Source organism: Cajanus cajan, chromosome 4 (assembly GCF_000230855.2).
Source record: "Cajanus cajan strain Asha chromosome 4, NIPB_CcT2T_4, whole genome shotgun sequence".
Classification (NCBI taxonomy): domain Eukaryota; kingdom Viridiplantae; phylum Streptophyta; class Magnoliopsida; order Fabales; family Fabaceae; genus Cajanus; species Cajanus cajan.
Genome location: NC_138520.1, coordinates 14,603,770 through 14,622,798, shown reverse-complemented (window position 1 = coordinate 14,622,798; position 19,029 = coordinate 14,603,770). Strand labels below are relative to the sequence as shown.

The 19,029-nt window shown below is 36.0% G+C and overlaps 2 protein-coding genes across 3 annotated transcripts; one reads left to right on the top strand and one right to left on the bottom strand.

The window, feature by feature from the left end:
- The first annotated feature begins 893 nt into the window (after positions 1-893).
- Positions 894-4,903, top strand: LOC109818286 (ACT domain-containing protein ACR6). Its single transcript, XM_020383727.3, has 7 exons — positions 894-1,092; positions 1,510-1,555; positions 1,901-2,015; positions 2,159-2,226; positions 2,932-3,552; positions 3,817-3,921; positions 4,127-4,903. The coding sequence occupies exons 1-7, from the start codon at positions 1,046-1,048 to the stop codon at positions 4,466-4,468; spliced, it is 1,344 nt and encodes a 447-aa protein (XP_020239316.1). The 5' UTR covers positions 894-1,045; the 3' UTR covers positions 4,469-4,903.
- Positions 4,904-9,817: 4,914 nt separating this feature from the next.
- Positions 9,818-18,042, bottom strand: LOC109818285 (uncharacterized). 2 transcript variants are annotated; one of them, XM_083072301.1, is made up of 12 exons: positions 17,668-18,042; positions 16,747-16,809; positions 16,551-16,642; positions 15,004-15,828; positions 14,821-14,920; positions 14,585-14,731; positions 13,697-14,479; positions 12,164-13,558; positions 11,336-12,070; positions 11,190-11,253; positions 10,546-10,694; positions 9,818-10,470 (listed from the first exon to the last, which is right to left on the bottom strand). In XM_083072301.1, exons 1-12 carry the CDS (start codon positions 17,732-17,734, stop codon positions 10,151-10,153), a joined length of 4,740 nt encoding a protein of 1,579 aa, XP_082928427.1. In that variant the 5' UTR covers positions 17,735-18,042; the 3' UTR covers positions 9,818-10,150. The 2 variants fall into 2 exon arrangements, with proteins under 2 accessions (XP_082928427.1, XP_082928426.1); XM_083072300.1 differs by having other exon boundaries at positions 11,336-13,558.
- Positions 18,043-19,029: the final 987 nt, after the last annotated feature.

Sequence of the window (19,029 nt, the reverse complement as noted above, 5' to 3'; positions counted from 1 at the left end):
GCATAATAGCTAGGTATAAAGTTTCTATCCAAGGACTAGGGGTGGAAAAATGGGTCGTGACCTGCAAGCTCGTCAAAATTTGGTGGGCTGAGCTCATCATTCCAACCTGTCAAGCTCGCCAACCCGTTGGTAATTTCTTTACAAATTTTTTTTTTGCATTTTTTAATATAATACAGGCTAGCCCATCGACCCGCCAGCCCTTTAGCCCGTATTTAGGCGGGGTGGATCAACATTTCTAGCCCTCTTTTCAATGACGAGCTAGCCTGACCCGACCTATTTTTTGGTAAGCTATTGGCAAACTATGCCAAAATAGGCCAGACTAACCCGCTTTGTCATCCTTACCAATGGACAAAAACAAACATATTATACTTTTGAATGCTCGAATTTTAAACAAAGACATCATTAGAATTTCAACCATCTAAAAACATAACATTCAAACTACCTTTTACAAAATCGTGACAAACTAATAAATACTAAAATAAATAATATTTTAAACATGATAATTTTAATGATATCAACAAACTTATATTTAAAATATTGACATAAAAACAAACAATATCTATCTTAAATACGATGATATTAACAATGCCAAAACTTAAAAAGATTAAAATCATAATTAAACTTTTTTATTTATGGTATTATTCAAACCGATACATCTTTTCCTTACAGCCTTTAATAAAAATATAAGAGGAAAAAAGAAGTGTAGAAAGTTAGTGGGTGACGTGGCAGGAGTGACGTCATGACGGTAGTAAGAGGTAACCCCATCCCTCCGTTAGTACGGATAAAGAAAGCACGTAACCGCCCTTTTCCGAATCCTGAACGTACACGTGACACGAAACGACCCGTTTGCTTCACAGCAGCAGCCTCCTTATTATTAAACTACAAAACCCAAAAAACAATGTGGATTCAAAGTGAAGTGCCTCTCTCCTACTTCACTTTTCTCTCTCTCTCTCTCTCTCTCCTTGCACCTTGGAGTTCCTGTTCCTTTTTTTCTTCAACCTTTGATACCACTCTTCTTCTCTTCATATTGTACATAACATAACACATGGATGATGAATATGCTAAGCTCATAAGAAGGATGAACCCACCAAGGTCACTTTTTAGTTTTTGCTATTCTTTTGTGTTTTGGATCTTTTGGTTGATGGAAGTTTTGATCAACTGGGGCTACAAAATTAAACCCCTTTTTGCAGTTTGGTGTTTTCAATTTTCCCACTCATACCGAAGTTCCTTGCTTGGTTCTTCTTTTATTCACTTTAGTGAGCAGTGAAGCATACCATGTTTTCAAAATGTTTATATATATATATATATATATATAGAAAAAGGATGCAAGACTATGCTTGGTCAATTTTTCTAGAGGTTGAAAATTTTGTTAACTTATGTTCATCGTGGCCTTTTTGGCATGTGATTTGATCTGGTAATCGTTATCTCCATGTATGAATTCTTGTGTGAGTATGTTGTGTGCATAAGAGTGAGTGGTGTTGTTTTGTCTAACTAGCTTCATGCGTGCAGGGTTGTGATTGACAACAATGCCTGTGAAAACGCCACTGTTATTCAGGTAAAGTTGATGGTTCCCCCTGTTTAGGTTTCACAAAATTGAGTTGACAATAAGAAAGATTCTTCCTCTTTTTTTATTTTTTTATTTCTTCCTTCTTTCAGTTTTTCTAATGATTATGTTATAAAGCTGGTGTTTTCCTCTGTTTTGGTTCACAAAGTTGAGTTGACAACCTAAAAGATTCCTCCTGTTTTTTTTCTTCTTTCAATTTTGCCAATGATTTGATGTTGCGGAATCCTTGGTTGCAATTTTTTTGGTTTTTTATTTTTTATTTTTTATTGTCAATTTCTTTTTTCGAAAAGATAAATCAGCTATCCACTTTTTTTATTATCTAAAATACTTTTGCAGGTTGATAGTGTCAACAAACATGGGATTCTCTTGGATGTTGTCCAAGTTATTTCAGATATGAACCTTGTAATAACAAAGGCATACATCTCCTCTGATGGAGTATGGTTCATGGATGGTAAGTTCCCTTCTTCATCTGTGGCAAGCTAGAAGGGGGAAAAGACTAAAATTATTATTATTATTATTATTATTTGGTCAAAAAATTATTATTATTATCAACTTCGCTTCTGATCCTAGTATTAATTTGATTTATTTTTTCAGTGTTCAATGTGATTGATCATAATGGAAACAAGATCAGAGATAAGGAAGTCATTGATTATATTCAGAGGGTAGGAATTTGAAGGCTTGCATTTTTTAAAGTGCTTTTAATTAAGGCTTATTTGTGTTTTTCATATCTGTGAAAGGGTCTTTTTTCAACCTCTTGTACTTCTTTGCTAGAAATACTCAGGTTAAGTAAGCAGAACACTGGTATTTGAGTAAGCTTTTAATTTTCTGCTTGCTGATTGCACTAGCTAGCTATGATCTAGTTTAGCAAAGTGAAATGGAGGAAGAGCATGCTCATTCTTAATTGATGCTCACTTGTTTTTTCACTGGTTTATTTATCTTAGTTATCAAAATTCTGTTGGTTCCCGTATTCTTCCAGCAAAGGTTGTATGAAGCTGCCAGATCCATCTGGTGGACACAGTTTGAATTGCTTGTGCTGAAAGATGATAGATAAACTTGTTTTATCACTGTCGAACTGATTTATTTAATAGTATAGTGAACATAGGATGATATGAAATGCAACATAAAATCCTTGAAGAATTTTTTATTGTCTTGAAATTATGAAGATTTGATCTTAATAAATACCATACCATGCTCCCCCACATGTAATAAATTTGAGGTTCTTGAAGTGTCATGTTGGGCTGTGAAGCCTAATTAGGTCCACTAAATAGATGTCTTTTTTGTTTGAGTGATCTGAGAATTTCATAATGCTAAATTTGAATTATATATAGTAGTTTCTGATTTTTATCCTTTCTTTTTTCATATTGTAGAGACTTGAAAACAATCCCAGTTTTGCACCCTCAATGAGAGAATCTGTTGGGGTTGTACCTACTGAAGAACACACAGTAATTGAACTTACTGGCACAGACAGGCCAGGATTACTATCCGAAATCTGTGCAGTTCTGACGGACCTTCGCTGCAGTGTGGTGACTGCTGAGATATGGACACACAACACAAGAGCAGCAGCTGTAGTTCATGTGACGGATGAATCCAGCGGCAGCGCCATCAAGGATCCGTCTCGCCTCTCTACAATAAGGGATTTGCTTTCTAATGTTCTTAGGGGGAGTAATGATCCAAAGACTGCAAGGACAACACTTTCACCCCCTGGAGTTACAAATAGGGACAGAAGATTACATCAGATTATGTTTGCTGATAGGGACTATGAAAGGATTGAAAGAGCAGGAAGAGGGGGACTCAGAGATAGAGATAGAGATAAACGCCCTCTACCTCATGTAACTGTTGTAGATTGTGTTGAGAAAGATTACACTGTGGTTACCATGAGAGCAAAAGATCGACCGAAGTTGTTGTTCGATATTGTTTGCACTTTAACAGACATGCAGTATGTAGTTTTTCATGGAGTTGTTCAGACATTAAGGACAGAAGCTTTTCAGGTTAGCCAACTTTTTGTTGTTTGCTACATGGTTCAATTTTGTTTGCCTTGTGTGATGTTTTTGTTATTGTAGCTGAATTCATATTAATATTTTTGGTCAGTAAAAACTAAATATTTTGATCAGTTGAACTATATGGATTCAATATGTTTACAAATCCAATTGATGCATCAAATGATTACTGGAGTTTCATCTGGTCATCAGCATGGATTGGGTAGACCCAGTCTGCATGAGTTTTTCTGAGTGAGCATTTTTTGCCTTGTCTAGGAGTTTTATATTAGGCATGTCGATGGCTTTCCCATAAGTTCGGAGGCCGAGCGTGAACGACTCGTGCAGTGTCTTGAAGCAGCAATTGAAAGGAGGGCATCTGAGGTGTGTTACTGAACCTATTTGGATACAAGTTTATAATCGTTTTTTTAGAGTTTTTATGCTAGAAAATACTTTTTTATTTTGAGTAGAGAAACTCGCAAAAGTACTTTTAGTTTATATCCAAACAGACTTACCGATAACAACTTGAAGCTCTACCTCAAACTACTTTTTGTTCAATGGTATGTATGCTAAGATATGTTGTATGCAGGGGATGGAGCTGGAGTTGTGCACGGAGGATCGTGTTGGACTTCTCTCTGATATCACAAGAATATTTCGCGAAAACAGTTTATGTATCAAAAGAGCAGAAATATCAACAGAAGATGGAAAGGCAAGAGATACTTTTTATGTCACAGATGTTACTGGTAACCCAGTTGACCCCAAGATTATCGATTCAATTCGCAGACAGATTGGTGACAAAGTACTGAAAGTAAAACAAAACTCTAGTCTTTCACCAAAGGCCCCTCAACCAACAACAATTGGATTTCTCTTTGGAAATTTTTTCAAAGCTCGATCTTTTCAGAATTTTAAGTTGATCAGATCTTATTCTTAAGTCCTCCTTTGTATATTCTCAGCATTTTCATCGTGTTACTTTCAAGTCAAAAAGAAATGTATGTAGATATATATGTAAAAAAAATTGTATATATCAAGATTCCTCCCCCAGCAGAGGGGCTTGGAATTCACACTGTACAGTAGAAAGCTTAAACACCTATGTACATAGCTTAGTGTAAATAGTTGTAAGCAGTAGCATGTAGCCTAGGTTGTATATGGAGCAAGTAGTACCTTTAGATTATCAATTCCAAAAGAGTAAATAGTGCTTTTAGGGTAAATAGTGCTTTTAGGTGGTGTGATTTGGAGTAGATGTAAATTTGGGTTTGTACATGGTGTAAAGAGTACATTTTGGTGGTGTAATTTGGAGCAGATATAAACTTGGTATGTACATAAAATTGAATGGATAAAATGTAATTATGTGTATTATTGTCTTCCACCTTTCCTTTTTCTCTCAGTTCACACAACCTGTTGCTGCACTAAGTAATGTTATTTGCATAGTTGTTGATAAGAATGGTTAATTACTTAGTAGTGTTTTTGGTTTGATTTTTTTGAAACATAAAAGTCGCTTAATGGATTTTGATTTTGTGTTCTATCATGACTATTTTGAATTGATAAGCCTCCTTCTGGTGGCAAATCATATTTGTTCCCACCTCTCCCAAAGTAGCTTCTGAAGCAGGCTATGAGCGTGAAAGATGTTGGAATGATGAGGATTTTGCAATATGCCCTCGAGTGATTAGGATTCTTAAGAAATGTGTGGTAGATTATCAGGAACACTAACATGATAAACACAAACAACCGTGGAAGGTTTTTCTAGTAACGATATAAATGAAACTGGGAATCCTTGTGAACTACTTTTTCACTATCTGGAATAGAATCTTTCTTATAGTTGTGAATCATTGCCAAACAAAATACTAGATCTTAAACACCATCTGACTCTCTATTCATTGAGAACTTGTGACTTACTATCACCTGTTGGTAGTAGTTTGGGACATGTTATCAAATTGTAAGTCAAGTTTTGGGTGAAAGAAAAATGTGTTACTCTAGTATCCCCAATCTGCATGAATCATGAAGAAAATAATTTGAAAATAAGAGTATGTTTGAATATATACTAATTAGAAGCGTTTTTAAGAACTTGTTTATTAAAGTAAAGAATTATTTTTAATAGAGAATTTTTCAAAAAATAGTTATAAATTTGTATTTAAACAAAATTTAAGTCTCATGCATCTAATGTTGTGTCTGCACAAATAATTTAATTTGTTCACTCATTGCAAGTGTCAAAATTTCCAAATACTCGTTATTTTACCTCCTTCACCCAATTTGGGATCATTAAATGATTAAATAGTTCAAAAATCAATATTCTGTCTTAATTGAAACAACCCAGACAAATTTGTACTATTTGAGTGGTCTATACTCTACACTGAACCATAATGATGAGTTGTCACAATTTTTGAGTGGTGTACTAGGATAGTAAACAAGCAAAACCACTCTGGCCATTACCAAGGCGAGTACCCTCACCCCGACCGAACATCATGGGCACCTGTTAAGGTTGGCCACCCACGAATAACCATTCGGCTATAATGAAAGCCAAACATTTACGTAATTAGTAGACTGAAATGAGCCGTTCTAAACTACTAAATAGGCCTATAAATCCTAGTTGAGAATGGACCGTTTCAAACATGGTCGTTGTGAGTTAAACTCAACTCCAAAACGGGTCGTTCTAGTTTAAGAATAGACCGTTCTAGATGTGAGTTTTACACATGATGAAGGAGTGCAGAACGGGCTATTTCGGATCCGAAACGGGCCGTTCTGGCCACTCTAGACTTCTATAAATAGGTCACATGTATGCAGTTGAAGAGAAAAAAAGGGGAACTTAGAGAGAGGTTTTAGAGATAAGTTTTAGAGAGAATGACTCTAGGTTTGTGAGCTCCTTTCTCTCCCAAATTTCTTTGTATGATTCTTCTTCTCCTCTAGATCACTAATGTCTTCTGTCTTCTCTTGAATTTCAGACTAGAAAGCTTGTTTTTGGGAGGATTGAAGTCCAGGAGTCGAGCTTTGGAGGATACTTCTTCTTCTTCTTCTTCTTCTTCTTCTTCTTCTTGGCTATTTGGAGCCAATCTTCAGGTGAGGGAAACTAGAATGGATGTTGTTGGTTGCATGTGAGTTTAGAAACTCGATTGATGTATGAATGTTGAGAATCCGTGGTCGGATTGGAGAAATTTCTCATTTTCGGGGTTTTGGGAAAATAAGGGTTTTTGAGGATTTTGATGCTTGAATGGTTGTACGTTGAAATTGAGTTCGTTTTTGAGTTGTATGGAGTTTATATGTTGCATTTCTTGTATTGCCTGTGGTGGAAATCTTCTGATTTTCAGGTTATATAGTTGTATATAAAGTTGTCAAGTTGGTATGTGATGTCTATTGTTGAAAGATGCCTTAAAGTTGTAAGTTGCCTTAAAGTTGTAAGTTACTTTAAAGTTGTTGAAGTTGAGATTTTGTTGACTATAGTTGCTTAAATTGTTTACTCAAGCTGTTATTAAGAGTCTTATCGTTGTAAAGACGGCTATTGTTGTAAAGTTGTTAAGTTGGGGATATATGGCTGAGACATATATCCTATGTTGAGATACATAGTACTAAGAAGATAAGTTGAAAGTTGTTTTTAAAGTTGAATCCCTTAGTATTATTGGGCGATATGAAAGTAATCGTTTCATGTCATGGTTGAATGACCAATGTGAGTAAAGTATCTAGTTAGAGATGAAATCTTTGACTAGGTACTGGAGGGTGCATGGTACTTGGAGGGCAGTGGGTAGGCTAACTCCATATGTGGATTGGTGATGCAAGTCAAGGCCGTGGTAGGCCCATACCCATACCCTTCTACCTTGACAGTAGTACTGGACCTCCGAATCTAAGTGGCACACCTGAGCAATCACCTATTATTGTCTATACCTGATTCTCTTCGGAGTTCCTAACGATGCTCTATACCTGACCTGATTAAGATAGGTCAAATGTTGGATTCGGTAGGATTTATGCCACCTAGACTGCTCAACCTCAGTTGTTGGAGATCTCCTAGTTGTATATGTGTGACGACACATTAGTTGAAAGTTGTATGTGTTGTTGTACTCATGTTGCATATAAGTTGTATGAATGAGTTGATAGTTGAGCTTTCATGCTGAATTGTGTGGTTGTGTTGTGATGATGATTGGACGAATGAGTAGTATAGCATTATCCTATACTTGTATGGTTGTTTATTGAACTCTAGCTTACCCTTCTGTTTCCATGTGGATGGACTGCGATGATCATACCGTGTATGGGAGCAGATCAGGGTTAGGTTGGAGCTGGCTGTGGTGACCGCTGCAGAGAGTAGAATTTTGTTCTTGGTGTCAAAGTGACCCTCTTGGGTACTTGTCTTTTTGGTGCTTGACCGACACTAGGATAGTATTATTTTGGATGACTGTATATGCATAATATGATATTTTGTATGTAAATATTTATTTTCTTATTCCTTCTTACATATATGTATATTCTGTCATCCAGTCTAATATTTTATTTTAGTTCACTAATAGATTACTGCGATTCCACTAAGTGTAAGGACCATGGCAGGTCGTTACAAAACACCCATTCAGATGACATAAAAACCGAGCACCCTCTCGATCATCAGGCAAACCGAACACCCCTTCGGCCGAAATACAAACCGAACTCTCCTCTCACTGATCGGAATAACGCAGTTCAATCACAATTAAGCGATAATTATTCACATCATCCTAGATTAAGACATAATCCCTTAATCACCAACATCTTAATTCAAAAAGCCCATCAGACCAAAATACATCATTATAAATACAAGGTTGATGGAAGTATGATTTTTTAATACTACATCATTTATTACTCTTAACTGAACACTCACTTAATCGTTGGAGTGTCTTTGCAAGTTCCTTTTCCACCATTTGAATATAGGAGTTGGGTAGTCACCATCTCATGATCGAAGATCAAGACTGTCTAAAGAAATATCACATTAAAGTGTTTCTTACATGAACAAGTGACATTTCTAATTCTAGCACCGCAAGCTCCCTTACTTTCCTTGGAGCAATTCTTTGTGCTAAAGCTTTTGTGTTGCTTCAAGTGAGTCTTGAGAACCTAATCTCGTGATATTTGTAGTTTTTAATGAATTGAAAGATGCGAAGAACAATCATCTAAAATACCTTTGTAGCTGCTGAATTTAGAGCCCTTTGAGGAAGAGTTTAGGGTTTAGGCTTGTTTGGATTAGGAGTGAAAAAAGAAGAATGATAAAAGATATATTGTTTAAAACAAAGGGTTGTGCTAATTATGTTCACCTACCAGTACTAGACTTCAGCCATTGCTCTTGCGACGTTGCTTACATATATCACTCCACCTACATTTCCTTTCTACCAATCTATTGAATCTATTCACACGATTCTTTGCCACCTCCCAATATTCAATCTCATCAAACATAGAGTGATGTCCGACTCTATAAGTGATATATCAAGATTACGTAGTAAATGTAATTAGCATAAAATTGGTGAAACACTAAAATGTGATATCAAACAATGATCATGTATAAATCTATCGATTTGAGGACATAAAATTTGTCTGTTATGTAAAGCTTTACTCAGTTATATTCATTATAAAACTTTATCATAAAGTTATTAAATTATGTTTCTTTTTTTTAATTTATGTGAATAAATTAATAAATTAAGAAATATAATTTAATATTTATCTTAATTAATTATATAAACATAACAATTTAAGTGGAATAAAATTTATTATATTTAAGTATAAATCAATCACAATATTATGTTTAATTCTTTGTAATTTTAAGCAACAAAATATATAATTTTATTTAATTAAAGATGTTATGACTAGTTAATAATTCATTAAAATTATCCAATATTAATTACTAGCAACATAATGCAATTATCAGTCGAACCAAATCCAAAAACATTACAGCTAATTAAATGACACTAGACTTTTTTTTATGAAAATATTTAAAATTTATAACATTGGCTTCATTGCTCCCCACATACTTAAATCCTTGAATTATAGAACTCTCAAGTTGAAAATAAGGCTTTCATTAAAATAAATTAACCCACACCATCTCAAAAAACAAACTAATCCCTTGCTTGATTCATCCTGCCTTCCAGCGTCACGTTACAAAATAACTTCTTTTTTTTCAATAATCACAATATTTTAAATGACGTTATTGTTATTGTTAATATTTGATAGGTTTAGGAATTTTAGATTAATTTTAAAAAATTAAACTAATGAGACAAGTATCACTATTGCATTACATGATTTTTGTTTTATATTAACAAATTGTAGGAAATATGATGAGACGTACTTAAGTATGAAAACATGCTAAATATGAATTTAATTCTAACAAACAACGATGGATACAATTAATTCTCTTTGCTTCTATTCTATTCCCCCACCAAAATCGTTGGAACCATCCATCCACATTATAACAAGCATAGCCTCCTCGTATATACACTCATCAGGGACTCTGTACACACTCCTTTCAAATGTAAATCTATTATCCCTCCCTATCGTAAAAAAACACATGTATTTGAAAGATTATAGCTATGCTCTAGCGGACTGTACATCATTCTTCATCCCTCCACCCAGGAAAAAAAAAAAGGAAAAATTTTACACCTAATCTACATGCAATTAAGTATCAATCTTCAGGGCGTTGAATCTCACCCATCATGATCCGGTTACTGGAGACCTTGAAACCAAGAAGAGAAGGGTCTATCTGTTTTCCTTTCTTCCCTTTCTTTTTCCCACTACGCCCTGCTTGTGCTGCATCAGATGACTCGGTCCCAACTCCACTGCCAGCATGCGAGTCCACCACCTCAGGAAGAACGGGTTTCTTAAGCATGTCTATAAATGATGTCTCTGACACAGCACCTTCACTGAAGGAAGAAGATCTAAACCGAACCTCCTTTTTCCCAGCAGCATCTGTCATTGACGAATTTCCAGACGATTCCCGTCTCCCTACCATACATACAATCTTATGTTTCAGACTGCTCAAATGTTAAAAACAACAAGAGCTGTTAAAGATTCGCATACCTTCATTGGATGTCACATTTATTAAGTTATTTTGATTGACATGGGGCACGGATGGCTGGTCCGACTGGACATCAGGTGAGGATAAAACCCGAGATACATGGGCCCGCTTATGGAAAGCATTATCAAACCCCTTTGTTGAAGGAGGAATTCTGAAAATACAAGACAATAATAATCATTCAACTATATCAATTCATACATTTTTGCATGCATATATATAGACTTGTATATGAACCGTAGATATATCCAAACTGTCGCTCTTGACAATAATTACTTGGTACAAAAGCAATAACAAGATCTTTATTATTCTGCTGCTACTATCCATAAAGATGTAGTCCCAACCCATTTTCGCCATTTCAGAAGATTAGTTAGTTGCAGCAATTTTAGATAAAATTAGTCAATGAAACTCTTCACAGGTGCATTCCGAAAGTGTACAAAGATTATCTGCATCAACTATGTGGAAAATTTTGTAGGTAGTGCAACAGGTTCATGAAAATGATTATCGGCTATCCAAACTACAATTCTGTGCAAAGCCAACTCAACAAACATGTAACAATGCAAAAGAATCGAAGAAAATTCTAGACCCGAATAACCTAAACAATTCTAGACAAAAAGGTAAAGCATGCCAAAAGCCCAAAAGATATTACCTTTCACCAGAAACCTCATCTCCACGCAAATTATTCAAACCCATCAATGAGCCACCATCACCACCTGCAAAATCTCATTTAATTATTTTCAACCATTATATACAAGCACAACTTAAATGAAGGATAATAATTAGGTGGTATATTACCTGCACTGCTCAGTGAGCTATGTCTACTATGGGCAATTGCAGGCAGTTCCACCGAATTCATGATGTTTTCCACTTGCTCTGACATGTCTGACATCCCAGGAACTATATTGTTAATTGGGCCCATATATTCATGTCTCTGTCCCTTAGTTGCCTCTAACTCAAGTAAGTCTTTCTCCATAGATGATTTACCAATCTGAAAAGGAATTCTGTAATTGGGATGTAAAGCGTCCTTATTAGCAGATAACACTGATTGTTCTTCAAGTAATGAACCAGATCTAGACCGAAGAGGGATTCTTTCAGTATTCCCTAGATTGTTGTATTGGTCAGTGATATGCATGCTGGTTAAATGATCGTGCATTAGGGCACTGGAATTAGCACTTTGAGCCCTTTCCAAGAAAGGGTCGTTCAAATGGACTTGCTGATCTGGAGGAAGCTCAAAAGGATGCATCCTTGAACTAGCCTCAGGAACATGCCAAGATTTGTCGCTTCTTGATGAAAGAGGATGATGCCATTTATCAACAGTTGATGGTTGTGTGGATTGAACACCCAGTTTTTGATGAAGTAGGTCCATAAAGCCTCGTGCTGAACTCTCTTCGTGAATGCCGCCAGATGCAGATATGTTTAGATCTGCTGATGTAACAGTATCCACCAACTCTCTTCTCTGCCTCACAGCTTCAAGATGCTGTAGTTGCAACCGGGGATCAATCCAGCTATTTTCCACATGCCCATTATTGCCTGAGAGTGAACTCTTGAATGCATCAGAGTGGAGACCAAAAAGATCATCAGATGATTGTAGGTGATGAGAGGATATAGAACCCAGTTGATCACCTGGATGTAAATAGCGACGGCGGTCATGTAATTCTCTTCCTTGGGCAGAAATCGGTGCAGACCTCTCAAACATCATAGGATTATCATAGAAGCCTCTCTGGTTCTGCTCAGGAAGATTCCTCCCCAAATAATTTAATTGCTCCTCTTGTGTCACAAGCCTCTGCTGCTGTTGGTGAATATCTGAAACATTAAATCCTTTGGAATGACCAAGTTGATGGGCTGCTGGATTTCTAACCAACTGTCCAGTTTCATTAATTGGCCATGACCTACCAAAATGTCTTTCTCCTTCCAACCCCAACTGCTGCCTAAGAGCCAAAGATATCTGCTGTGCCTGCAGCTGATCTTGCTGAAAATGAAGCTGTTGTTCAGAAGGCAATAGATTTCCATGCCTTGCTTGCAACAAGAGGTCTGACAAATCAGCTTGCCTTCCTTGTGCTGCATTGATGCCCATATTTGCTTGGATAATTTGTTCCATTGATGGATCATGGTGCCTTAAAGAATGTGAATTTTGCTGTAAGTCATGCATATATCTCCTTAATTGTACTTGATCTAACAGGTTATCCCTAGGGTCATGTTTTGACTGTCCAAAATTGGGATCAGGCATCTGCTGATGCATAAACTGTTCAAGAAGCAACTGCTGAACCTGAGACTGTTGCTGGGGCTGAAGTTTCATTTGTTGGTGAAGTAGTTGTTGATGATGCATATCTTGCTGTTGTTGAAGCTCAAGCTGGCGTTGTTGAATCTGAAGTTCCAGCATACGTTCAAAATCTGATCCAGAATTCTGCATCATCTGCTGTATGTTGGAGCTCTTGCTCTGAGAAAGAGCAAAACCTGGAAACCTCTCTAAATCTGACCCATTAAGATGAGCAGGGAAATGATTAGATATATTACTCTGCTGCTGAAGCCTTTCTTTCTGAAGCTTGTGCAACATGAGATGCTCTGCCACATCAAAATTGTTAAATTTAGGTCCCATATGGGACAAGAACTGATCCTCTAATGAACCTACATGTGGATTAGGATTAAAATGCCTATTTATCCCATATTCATCAGCCCATGTCTCCCTGAAAGAAGGCTGATTAACCATACCACCAACAGAGCTTTGATCAGCAAAAGGAGCTTCTCTATCAATTAATGGATCTAGAAATTGACCCTGGTCACCCAATCTCAAAGAACTATTGGAAGATTGTGCACGCCTTAAATGAGAACCATCTCTGAGTTCAGACATCAATAACCCAAAGGGGTGCAACTTATCAGCCTCATTATTGTGAGTGTCATTCATTGCAACTTCATTTGAGACAGGTTTTCCACCAGGATGGGAATATGAAGCATTGACATCCATAGGCCTCATCAGAGGTTTTTCATTTATGCTTCCAGCCAATTTCGACAAAGTGATATCTACATAAACAAATATGTAAATAAAAGTAGAAATAGATGATGCATACATAACATACAATACCACACAAATTGATATGCAACATGACAATAATAGTAGATAGACATGACAATGACAGAATGAGAAAGCAGATAACTTACCCTCATCATGTGCAACAATATTACTGAAGCACTGATCATCAGAGAACTTGACCTCAGAGTGATAACTTTGATTGGGTATTTGGGATGGAATACCAACACTTGAGGTATTATCAGGTCGTGAAGAAGACCAAGGTTGATCATCGCTTACAGAAGACCCATCATAATCAAAATTATGTACATCTACTTTTAGATTCCTTCCAATGGCATCGGATGGTTCTGATTGAATAACCCTGTTACTACCAGAACCTAATCCTGACTTGACTTTCAAGTGAGGCATAATGTCACCAAGTTCATGAAATGGTGATCCATCAGGAGCATCAGACAAGCGAACAGGCAAGTCCATCCCAAAAAATCCTTGTTCATACCACAAAATGATGTCAATCCCAAGAAAGGGTCCTTGAATTTCCCCTTGAGGGTCCAGATAGCACAAACTCAACTCCTCAAGAGCAATAACACTTTCAGGCGGATATGTCTTCTCATTAATTTTCATGTCCTGTTGATTAATGCTTGGAGCTTGCTGCAGAGATGAAAAATCAAAGAGAGAGCGAGAATCATCAGGTAGATTACTACTGATTTCAGAAACAATTGAGTCAACCCCATTCCGATTAGCATGTTCCTGAAAACCAGAAGCTTGTCCCTGATGGAGATCAAAAGTTGTTGATTCAGCAACTTTGTTTCCAAGAATGCTTCCCTCCGCAATGCTGTTGACATAACTTTCATCTCTCCCATGCACACCAATAGTTGGCATATGTTTCAGCTTGCCTTCTTGAAAAGTTGCAACTTCTGAAAATGATTTGTATACAATCAACACATGTAAATAAATGGAAAAAACTTTACTTTCAACATATTAGCACAACAGAAAAAAATATATATATATTCATCTCTCACCCTCAGTTATATTTCTCAATAAACTACCAGCAGTTGATGATGAACCAATTAAAATTTGATCAGAATCATCTAAGACATCACTTCCTGATATAACCTTTGCACCACTGCCAATTAAAGGTTTTTTTCCTTCACTTGTAATACCAGGACCTAAAATCAGCCAAGGAAGAAAATAATATGAAAAAAGCATGTCAACTATATTACAGGAATTAAAAAATCAATGCATATAAGTAAGTCACCTGAAATATCATCATTTGACCCTCCATCCTTTCCTCTCAAGGAATAACCAGAGACTTCACTGCTAGTAATTTTTCCTTTCCATATTTCTTTAAGGACAGTCTGAAAAAACATGCAAAGTAAAATCAATATCAATGCTGAAACGCATAATATAACTGTTTCTTCATCTTTTCTATTCTGCATACCTCTTCCTCAGCAGCAGGAGCAACAAATGCTAATGGTTCAACAGAGCCAAGTTGAGTTAATGGTGATGTGTGCTCCATCTCAGCAGGCAAGCTATCAAAATTTGGATCCACCTTTTGCTTGCGATATATGTCAAGGAGCTTACCCCTTGGGTAGAAATATGAACCAGCACCAAGACTAGACTTCCCCAATATGATTTTATTCTTATCCACAAGTGCAGGTCCGCCACTAGAGCCTATAGGTGGCCTTACAATTTGTAGATTTCCATTAATATTTGCCCTCCCTCTTCCAGGAGAAAATCTCACACTGGAGCCTTCAGTACGCCCTTTCTCCAGCCCAAATCCAGGTGCAGCACGGTATGTGGCCACACCAGCAGCTTGAGCTTCCAATCGATGTCGTGGCCTCCATTTATCACGAGAATCATTGTCACGATCAGACCCCATGCGATTGCCAACACCAGAAGACTGTTTTTCAGAGTGAACATCTTCCTTCTCAACATCATTTCTTTTCTCACTTCGAGAATCCTTCTCTTTATCTTCAGGACCCCATCTTGATGACCACTTATTCTCTCTTCGAGAGTCATGGCCAGAACCACGGCTCTCATGCCAGCGATCAGAGGGCAAAGATCTATTCTCTGAGGTTGAAGTATTCTCCAAACGACGATCTTCTTTTCTGCGATCCCTTCTCCCAAGCAAGCTTGTTTCTCTCTCCTCTTCACGCCAGCGGCGACTGATGTCAACATCAGGAGCTGTCCTCCTCCAGTCTTTCTTGTCCTGAGACCCCTCCAAACGCCAACTGTCTTTCAGTATAGGATCAGTTGAGTTCACCTGAAACACAAAAGCCAAGTAGATGTATATCATCCTATCATTTTCCTATGATCAGGCAAAAACTATGATAGTAAAGAGATAAAAAGTTAACATCAAACTCCACAGTTTGACTAACCACTCAAATTCAACCTGGAGAAAAAAAAAATATACACCTACATAAGTATTCCACTTTTACAAAGCAAACCTGATTAATCAACCAAAAAGAGATGAATAGGTAAAACAAACTATAGAATTCCGGTTACACCATTGTATTGAACAATTTTCACTCTTTACAAATATAAAAAACACAGTAACTCCTACCATGCTAATTGAGCACCTAATCATTAATAATTAATAATTTAACTACAACCCCATGATTTTGAGAGACAGCTGCTGTAACAAGTAGATTTATTGTCACTGTTTTAAGTTTAATAACAATAGCACCTGGCAAACTGCAAACAAAATTCACTAATTCTAAAATTGAAAAAAATATTAGAAAGGAGCCAGTAATCCAAACACTTCCCCTTCACTGTTTCCAACAAAATCAGTGCCAGCATTGTAAAACAAATTTGCATGCACAATACTGCAATGTTAAACTCTCCAGTTTCCAAAATGATAAATTCTTAGTCACCAAAATGATAAAGAATATACGTAAAACCCCATCACACAGATGGATTTCATGAAGGGGGTAGGGACTCTGATAATGCAGGTAAAATCAAAACATAACATAAAATATTACATACCCCAGCTGGGTTGGCAGTTGCCCTTGCATCAACAGGTTTGGAATAAAGCCACTGTGGGGATAAGGGTATGCTGTTGTCAGATGACACTTGATCTGAAAGAAAAACTGAATTATATCAAAAAACAGCCACCGTTTTGCCATAAATGAGAGAAACGACAATACAATTTAACTTCATTCGAACAAACAGTAACGGATACCTTTCGAATCATCAAGTAGCGCCGCAATCCCTTTTTCTCCACCATGTCCTCCGGAAGCTTCATCTACACAAACCAAAATGTAAATATCAGTAGACATGTCATCCAAATTGGTTAATATTATTAAAAAAACGTCTACAACACCCTTAGGTAAATTGGATGATAAACTTTTCTGAAAATGCCAAAAAAAAAGGCACTTATATGTTGCTTCCTCATAAGCTACAAAGAGTATCTTCTGAAAAATACATAAAAATTATATCATAAAAGTTCTTAATGACGGGATCTGCACTGCAGTATCCCCACCACATTCAATTACATACCGTCGAAGCTTTTTTTCATAAAAGTCAACAAGCAAATCAATTCACACAAACCATAAAAGCTGGAGAAAACAACTCCACCAACAGCACAATCAAATCAGCATCCTAATGCGATACAAAAAAACACGATAATTCCAGATTCAGATTAAAAACAACAGCAAACTAAACTCCCCCCAATCCATCCAACCACGGCCTCAGAAACCCCCACTTCTCAGCAAACACCAGTTCATACAACACAAACCACACTCACTAAATCAAAACCACGCCAAAAACAGATCAATCCTCAACATAAAGTCAACTCAACCCAAAATTATAAAATAAAAATAAAAAATAAAAAAAAGAACACTACCGAAAACAAAGAGCGCAGAAAACAAAAGCAAAAACAAAAACAAAAAACAAAACAAATCTAAAGGCACACAAGCATGAACAGGCGCGTCTGTCGGGGCGTGCAATTGACACGCATAACGAATCGCGGATTGAGATTCCGCGGATCCAGACAGCGAGATCGAGCAATGATTGCGAAACAATGAAGACGCTACGGAAACGCGAAACTCGAAAAATCAAGAAAATTAAAAGCCCTAATCTAAAGAGAAACGAATCAAATCACCTCTGAGGGAATCGGAGAGCTTGGAGGAGAAGAGATCGTCGGGGAGATTGACCTTGCCGTCGCCCATCGCCGGAATTCGGAAACGGAGAGATCTGAAAACGAAACGGAAGAAGAAGAGAAGAGAAAGAAGGGGAAAATGCGAAAAGAGGAACGAAATGCGAGAGAGAGAGAGAGGATTGAGCGTTGCAGTGCGCGTCGAAGATTGAGAGAGAGAGAGAAAGCGAAGGGTAGGGTTTGCGAATTGCAGGGTATAAGATAATAGAGAGAAGGAGAGAAGAGTGCGAAGAAAAGAGAGAGAGAGAGAAAGAATGAATGGGGTAAGGGTTTGAGGGCTCAGGCTGTGGTGTGCTTTGGTGTGGTAACATCAGGAGCAACCACGAGACTGTCATATATTATTGCATTTTTTTCTCTTTTCGTTTTTATAGCACATGTGAGAAAATTTAATTCAATAATAAATTTTCATTTTTACAATAATGCAACAGATAAATTAGTGTAGCCTATAGAAAAAATGTTTACAATGAATAGTTTTTCATATCCAATTTATGTTATTTCTAATGTTTTATACAAGAAATAAACAAAAATATCTTTTCATATGGAATGTATATTATTATCTCTAATTTTTATATAAGAAATAACAAAATTTAACTTTTCATTTAATTCATGTACTTATTCAGATTTTGTGGTTTTACTTATATACTTTTAAAAAAATTATATTTTAGGTTTCTACACAAGTATTTTTTTAATATGTTTTTAGTTTTCATTTAATTCATGTACTTATTCAGATTTTATGATTTTATTTAATACTTTAAAAAAATATTTTAGTTTATACATGAGTATTTTTTTTAATATACTTTTAGTTTTTTAAATATATCATAAATTTTATTTTAATATTTCAAATTTAAAATAAAATTTGTCTTTTTAATTTGAAAAGATCACATCTTACTTCTTCTAGTCAAATATTATTAGTGAATATATCAAACAAAATATTTTAAGGGTACTTTTAATAATATAACTCATTTTGAATTTTTAATCCAATTTTTTCCTCAATACTTTCTCTAATTTTGATCTAATGAAAAAACCTAACTTGAATTCTGAATTCACTTAAAACTTCAAGTTTTTTAAGAGAATAATAAAATAATATTTTTCATTAATAAAAACTTATTTTTTTAAACTTCTTATAAAAGAATAATTTTTATATCGTGTCAATTTTGGTATGGGAATATGTCAAACCTTAAATAGAGAGTCTATAACTTGATCTCTTTAAAACATGGTTTGACTTGACCTATTTAATAAAAAGGTCAAAATTAAGCTTTTAAAAAGTTTATTTATATAAACAAACTAAGTTTAAACTTATAAAAAAGT

Coding starts and splice junctions, on each gene's coding strand:
- LOC109818286 (XM_020383727.3), top strand. CDS start 1,046: ATGGATGATGAATATGCTAAGCTCATAAGAAGGATGAACCCACCAAG. Junction 1,556..1,900: donor AAAACGCCACTGTTATTCAG/GTAAAGTTGATG, acceptor ATACTTTTGCAG/GTTGATAGTGTCAACAAACA. Junction 2,227..2,931: donor TCATTGATTATATTCAGAGG/GTAGGAATTTGA, acceptor TTCATATTGTAG/AGACTTGAAAACAATCCCAG.
- LOC109818285 (XM_083072300.1), bottom strand. CDS start 17,734: ATGGGCGACGGCAAGGTCAATCTCCCCGACGATCTCTTCTCCTCCAAG. Junction 14,921..15,003: donor CTCCTGCTGCTGAGGAAGAG/GTATGCAGAATA, acceptor ATGTTTTTTCAG/ACTGTCCTTAAAGAAATATG. Junction 10,695..11,189: donor GATGAGGTTTCTGGTGAAAG/GTAATATCTTTT, acceptor TTGTATTTTCAG/AATTCCTCCTTCAACAAAGG.